Source organism: Cervus elaphus, chromosome 19 (assembly GCF_910594005.1).
Source record: "Cervus elaphus chromosome 19, mCerEla1.1, whole genome shotgun sequence".
NCBI lineage: Eukaryota > Metazoa > Chordata > Mammalia > Artiodactyla > Cervidae > Cervus > Cervus elaphus.
In genome coordinates this window covers 73,976,089-73,982,975 of record NC_057833.1, presented here as the reverse complement: position 1 = coordinate 73,982,975, position 6,887 = coordinate 73,976,089, and the positions used below count along the sequence as shown (strand labels likewise).

The following is a 6,887-nucleotide window of genomic DNA, read 5'->3' as shown; positions in this document are numbered from 1 at the left end:
GGAGTGCTCAGCTGCTCTGCATTCGACCCTCACGACCTGCACCTCCCAGCCTCCAGTGACAGGCCTGGCACAAACCACCACCTGCCCCGGAGACAAAGTGGAGACAGGAAGGAGACAGACTCCGACCCTCAGGAGCAGGCTGTCTCCCTGGACCCTGAGCCTCATAGAGCTGTCCCCAGTGTTGTCTTACAGGGCAGGGAGCACTTTTCTATTCTACTGCACACAAACACACACATACACACACACACATGGCAAACACACCACTGGACTGACCTCACTAAAGGCAGTAACCGGCTGCGGAAACCAGGAAGCCTTGAGACAGACCCAGCGCTTACCCCGGGCAGTCAGTGGGTAGTTGGAGCTGGGCTCGTAGGACATGACTCTCAGCGGGCCCTGTGGGTCACCGGCCCTCTGCACACATCTGTGCGTCTCTACCCAAGCAGAAATGCGTGAATGTATCTGAGTCCATCCAGAACTAATGCTCTAGGGTCGGATTTTCTCAGCCCCTCTTACTGTACTGGGTGGGGTGGGGGGTTCTGAGACCTGGAGCCACGACACAGCGTCACCATGCAGGCGTGTGGAGCTGTGGTTAGAGCAGAGGCTCCCGGGCCCCCGGGTGTGCCACCCGCCCACCGTCACCTGGGCCACCCTCTCCCCCTCCTCGGCTCCTCAGGGAAGGGGGCTCAGGCTGCAGGAGGCCCAGCAGGGGCTCTACCCAGGCCACCTCTCACCTGCTGACACTTCTCTACTGTGATCGGAGCTTCAGATGAAGAAACAAACCCCAACAGAGACAATTTGTGAAAACAGAAAACACATATTTATTTAAAGATAACACAAGCCCTTCTCGAGAGAAATTTCGTTAAAAGCATGGATTGGGAGAAAAAAATGAACATAGCGAAAGAAGAGAACAGAGACACCACCCCACCCCAAGGGGCACCACGTCTGGTCCCAGACAGGTCTGCAGAGGACAGACCCACGTGGGCGACAGACTCTGCAAAATCGGGCCTAGAAGTCTGCCAGCTCGTCGTGCCTGCCTTTGTTGGTCTGGTAGCTGGTCAAGGCCACGGGCTTGCTCTCGTGCGGGAGGCTTTCAAACACTCGGATGTGCACGAAGTCATCCTCGTCCACTTGAACCTGTAAGGAGAGTCCAGTGAGGGGCAGGTGGGGCCTCTCATCCCACAGCCCCCTGATTCGCTGGCTTTGGCTGGCCAGGCAGGAAGGCCCTGGATGCCTGGAGGCTGTGTCCCTTCATGTTCCCAGAGACTGGACTTGAGGACATTGCCACCTTCCTCCTTCAAGTGCAAGGGATGCCCTCGGTGCCCAGCCAGCACCCCTCACCCACAGGCACTCCATCAGAGCCCTCAGTCACCCGAGAGGCTAGGTCCTCTTCTCCAAGGAGGCCGCAGCACACACATGTGCACGTGCACATATGTGCACACAAACACACACACATGCTTGCACACACATGCTCATTTTAGACAGCCACCAAACCCCTGAAGCTGAGGGCTGCCACAGAACCCTGCTGAGCACCCCTGCCCTGGGCACCTGTGAGCTCCCACTTCAGCCAGACTCTCCCAAGAGGCTGACACCCCACCTTGATCAAGTAGTTCACTCCGGCGACCACCTGGCTCCTGAATTCCACAGCCTTGAACACTGGGAACTTCTTGTCCACCTTCTCCTCTACCTGGGACTTCACCTGGGGAAGGGGAGAAGGGAGAGACAGGTGAGCTCACCTGTATTAGATGTTACAGCTGAACTCTAGTGCCCACATTCTACACTCTTTCTGGAGCACGTCTGTTCTTCACAGCTGAGCAGACACACTCAACTGTTGACTCTGATGAGAAAGGACAGAAAAAATATTCTTTGTATCATTTCTCTTTCCTTTTTCAAGGATGGGAATTTTACATTTTCAGCATCAAGACCATGTGTATAAGTTCACACCCTGTTTTTCTTTTTACTTAGTTCTTTTGAAAGAGTACATACCCTTTTTTAGTTAATCTTTTAAAAGTGAAAATTGAAATATTTTAAAGAGTTAAACTAAATGGAACATTAAATATAATTTTCCAGGGACTTCCTCAGTGGTCTAGTTTGTAAGACTCAATGACGACAATGCAAGGGGCCCGGGTTCTATTCCTGGTCAGTGAACTATATCTTACATGCCGCAAGGAAGGTCCACATGCCTCAAGTAACTAAGTGGCACAGCCAAAATAAATAAATATTTATTACAAATCCAGTCTTCCGTCTTCTGTTGTTACTGTTCAGCTGCTGTCATGTCTGACTCTGTGACCTCATGGACTGTGGCATGCCAGGCTCCTCTGTCCTCCAGTCTCCCAGAGTTTACTCACATTCTTCTCCATTGAGTGGCTGATGCTATCTAACCATCTCAGCTGCTGATGCCTTCTCCTCCAGCCCTCCATTTTTCCCAGTCAGGGTCTTTTCTGATGAGTCAGTTCTTCCCAGCAGGTGACCAAAGGACTGGCGCTTCAGCTTCACCATCAGTCCTTCCAGTGAATATTCAGGGTTGATTTCCGTTAGGATTGACTGGTTTGATCTTATAGAGGTGCGTTAATTCTCTTGGGGAAAAAAGTGAAAGTGAAAATGTTAGTTGCTCAGTGGTGTCTGACTCCTTGCGACCCCATGAACGGTAGCCTGCCTGGCTCCTGTGTTCATGGAATTCTCCAGGCAAGAATACTGGAAAGGGTTGTCATTTCCTTTTCCAGGGTTCTCTTAAGAATCCCAGTTTCTTCTGCGACACATAAAGCACTATTACAGTTAAAAAAATGCTTTTCTACTTTTAAACTTTTATTTATTTTAGTTTTCATTTTTTAAACGTGCCATAACTCTGGGTTTTCCGTTGTTAACTTTTACTTACTTATTGTTTTTTTCTGGCTGTCTTGGGTCTTGGAGGCTGCATGCCAGCTTTCTCCAGGTTCAAAGAGTGGGGGCTTCTGTTGAGAGCACAGGCTGTAGGCACGGGGGCTTCAGGAGTCTCGGCTCCCTGACTCTGGAGCTCAAGCCCAGGAGTTGTGGCACTTGGGCTTACTTCCTCAGCACTATGTGGTGTCTTCCAGGACCAGGGATGGATCCCAGGTCCCCTGCATGTGGATTCTTCTCCCCTGGGTCACCAGGGTGGTCCTTTGCTGCCTTCTTAGGTGGTCCCCCTAGGATGCAGGGCCATTCGGCAGAGGCTGTTTCTGGTCCTTGGTGTCAGATGGTAATAATACTCTTGGATCAGTCAGGTTTTCTAGGGTCTTGGCCTTTGGGGAAGTGAGCTTGTTATGGAGGAAGGAAGAGCAGGTTGCTTTGTCTTGACTTTAAGATCTAATCTGGTTTCTGAGTGCTCAGCAGCCACAGGAGCTCACTGCACTGAAGTCCCCAGACCAGTTCTGGGGGTCAGAGGAGTTTTGAACCCCAAGCACCTGCTGCTTGGGGAGCCAAGGGCATCACCATTATGCATGCCAGTGAGTCACCTGGCAAGGGCCTGCAGGGAGCCGCACTCTGGTGATTAGGTGGGAGAAAGGACAGGAGCAGGGAGGGTCAGGTGGTGAGAAGGTGGGCCACCTGCTCTTCCAGGAGGCTGCCACGGCTCTCAGGGTGGTCAGTGTGGGTGTGTCCCCCTGGGCCAGGGCCCACCCTTGTCTCAACACTCACCCGTTCATTCCCTCTTCACGGAGCTGTAGGGAACTGACCCTCTGACTGTTTACCCAACCCTGGGGTGAGTGACACCCACAGACCCTCCTGGGGGCCTGGGATGGAATCATCCTCTCTGTCTGTCTCAGGAGTGGAAGCAGGAGAGCCCTGCTCTGTGCAGGCCTGGCTGGATGTGGTGGGCACAGGTCCATCTCTGGCCTCACTTCCCCTTATCTGTTCATGAAAGCTTCAGTACAAAAGGCCGCAGACGGTGCCCCTGCCCCTCACAGAGCCCGCCCAGCACACAGGTCACCACCTGGCTCCCAGGGGCAGTGAGGATGGTGCCCTGACATGTGACTCTCATGGGATAGACCCCAAGTGCAGCCCCTGGAGACAGAAAGCCTTGTCTCCCGAAGGGACTCACCCTCTCGCAAGGCTCACATGGCCAGCAGGGATTCTCAGGCCTGGAGAGCCAGGAAGAGGCGGGGAGGGCTGGGCTGAGTGGCCGTGGAGGGGGAGAACAGGGAACACCCCTCTGCCTGGCTCTCACTGGCTGTCCCCCAGATCCTTCAGTCGCTAAGGTCTCCCAAGACTGACTCAGCCCTTCCATGACTGATATCAGATGGTCCCAGCGGTAGGATCGAGGACACAGCAGAGTGCATGCCCTGGTAGGATTGTTGACTCGGCAGAGCACATGCCCTGGGATGTAGGAGGCAGCAGTGGAGCGGGGAGCAGGGCAGAGGTGGGCAGGAAAGATAAGGGACCCAGCCGTCTGTCTCAAGTTTCCTCTTCTCAACAGAACTCGAATACCCCACCCCAGGCCCTGAACTTCTCTCCCTTATGAGGTCACAGGGACAGACTCCAACCCCCCATGACCCTCGGGCACAAGAGTTTTCCTGGAAAGGGGGCTGGACGGCTGCCAAGGGTCTGATCCAGACTCTGCCTACTTGGCCCAGCAACTTTCAGTCTGTAAACGTGTCACTGGAGAGCATCTCAAACCTACACGAGAGGCTAAAATAACAGCCTGAGTCTAGGAGGCCTGGGCCCCTGACTCACTCATGATGACCTCACCCCCTGCTGTGTCCTTTCCTCTCCATGTGCTTTTCCCCAAATGTCACCTTGCCTCCCCCTCCAACTCCTCTGCCCCTCTCTCTTCTCAAGAGAGAATGGGATGTGCTAGGGTGCAGTGCCTCTGTCCCAGAGGTCATGACTGCCGACCACCGTGGTCCCAGGACCCCATCTGCCCGCAGCAGCCCTACCTGGTCAGCGATGGCCTGGGTCTTGGCTGTGGCAGCCTGAGTCTCTGAGAACCCACCAACCTTTGGCCCCAACATCTTGGCTGTCGGCAGGCTGGGCAGATGACCTGTAGGAGCTGCTGACACTCTCAGGACTAGCGAGCTAATGGGAAACTCCCACACTTGGAGGGATGGTCCTGTGATGCATGGGCGGAGCATGGGTTGACGGACAGGGAACAAGGAGGGGAAGTCCTGGTCCCATTCAGGAACATGCTGTGACACGGGATGGGGGCGGGGGGCAGGACATCGGCATCTTCCTGTGGGTGGCTAAGTCACAGGCAGGCATGGGAGCTCCCTGCTGGATGGGGGTGGGAGTGGGGGGAGGCAACGACAGAATCTCCAGATACAGACGGATCCACTCACATGGGAGGTTGAGGGGGGTCACCGACCCTTCGGGTTCCATATAGGTCAGGAGACACGGGACCAGCAGGACCTGAGAGTTGCCAAGGGCGGAGAGAAGAGAAGCCCCCACTAGCTCAGCACCTGGAGGAGAGAGGCCGGGGCCACCTGGGCCTCAGTGGGACCTGCCTGTGCCCGCCTGGAGCCCCTCATCCCCCAGCCAGCCTCAGAGCCCTACCCGTCCTGGCCTGTCCTGTGGGCTGCTATGCACATCATGGACGTGTGACCGATGACACAGGCAGGGCTGGCGTGGGAAGAGGGAGAGCCACAGAGGGGTCCAGGGGCAGGGAGGGGGTGACTCCAGGGCCTCAGACGGCATGGGGGTCAGGTGGATGGTGCTGCTTACTAGGGCTTGGTTCTGATGGGTGTGGGATAGGATTTAGAGTCGCTTCAACTATTACCCAGGCTGGGGCGGGGGCACCCTACTACGGTCCAGACCTGGGCTCTTGGGGAACACTGGGAAACCAATTATCTGAGCAGACACATGGAGTGAGAGACAAGGCCGAGGTCTTGGTGGGGAAGGGGCGCCTGGGAGGCGGGCAGCAGAGTCAGGGGGACCCAGGAGAAGTGCTCGGCCCTGTGGTCAGCCCAGTTCCGGGCTGGATATTGGAGGAGGGGGTTGGCTTTCCAGGTCGTCTTTGGTCAGTCATCTTTCCCGTGCCCAGGTGTGGTCTGAGGCCCTTCCTGGTGGCGCACACATCTCTCAGGCAAGATCCTTTCCAGCGGGAGTGTTTCTGGGAGGTTGGCAGGACATAGCGCAGCCTGGCCTCACCCACCTCCTTCTGGCCCCCCAGAAGTCTCCAGTTAGATTTTGGCGGCAGCCTCTCAGTAACGTACACCTTACAGGGAACTCCTATTTTGAGACAACTCAGGCAAGGGCTTATTATTGTGTTTTTCCCCGGGGGTGGTGGGGGAGGGTGGAGGTTCCAGGCAATGGTTCCCTAAAATTCCTGTTCCCTCCTCCCGCCCTGAGATAGCTCAGACTCGAGATAATTCTTGCATGATCAGAGTGGAAATCAGATAGCTTATCGTCTTTGCAGCCAAAGATGTGAATCCCTATAGAGTCAGCAAAAACAATTCTGGGAGCTGACTGTGACTCACATCATGAACTCCTTATTGCAAAATTAGGACTTTAATTGAAAAAAGGAGGGACAACCACTAGACCATTCTGGTATGACCTAGATCAAATCCCTTATAATTATACAGTAGAAGAGACAAATAGATTCAAGGGATTAGATCTGATAGACAAAGTTCCTGAAGAACTAGGGATGAGGTTTGTAACATTTTACAGGATGCTGTGATCAACACCATCCCCAAGAAAAAGAAATGCAAAAAGGCAAATGGTTGTCTGAGGAGGCCTTACAAATAGCTGAGAAAAGAAGAGATGTGAACGACAAAGGAAAAAAGAAAGATATATCCATCTGAACGCAGAGTTCCAAAGAATAGCAGGGACAGATAAGAAAGTGTTCCTAAGTGACCAGAGCAAAGAAATAGAGGAAAACAAGAGAATGAGGAAGACTAGAGATCTCTTCAAGAAAATCAGAGATACCAAGGGAACGTTTC

General features: G+C 54.0%; 1 protein-coding gene across 1 annotated transcript; it reads right to left on the bottom strand.

Moving 5' to 3' along the window:
- Positions 1 to 794: 794 nt before the first annotated feature.
- Positions 795 to 5,065, bottom strand: LOC122675597 (stefin-C-like). Its single transcript, XM_043874545.1, has 3 exons — positions 4,890 to 5,065; positions 1,595 to 1,696; positions 795 to 1,134 (listed from the first exon to the last, which is right to left on the bottom strand). Exons 1-3 carry the CDS (start codon positions 4,962 to 4,964, stop codon positions 1,006 to 1,008), a joined length of 306 nt encoding a protein of 101 aa, XP_043730480.1. The 5' UTR covers positions 4,965 to 5,065; the 3' UTR covers positions 795 to 1,005.
- Between the last annotated feature and the right edge of the window lie 1,822 nt (positions 5,066 to 6,887).

Coding starts and splice junctions, on each gene's coding strand:
- LOC122675597 (XM_043874545.1), bottom strand. CDS start 4,964: ATGTTGGGGCCAAAGGTTGGTGGGTTCTCAGAGACTCAGGCTGCCACA. Junction 1,697..4,889: donor CCCAGGCCATCGCTGACCAG/GTAGGGCTGCTG, acceptor CCCCTTCCCCAG/GTGAAGTCCCAGGTAGAGGA. Junction 1,135..1,594: donor GAGTGAACTACTTGATCAAG/GTGGGGTGTCAG, acceptor CTCTCCTTACAG/GTTCAAGTGGACGAGGATGA.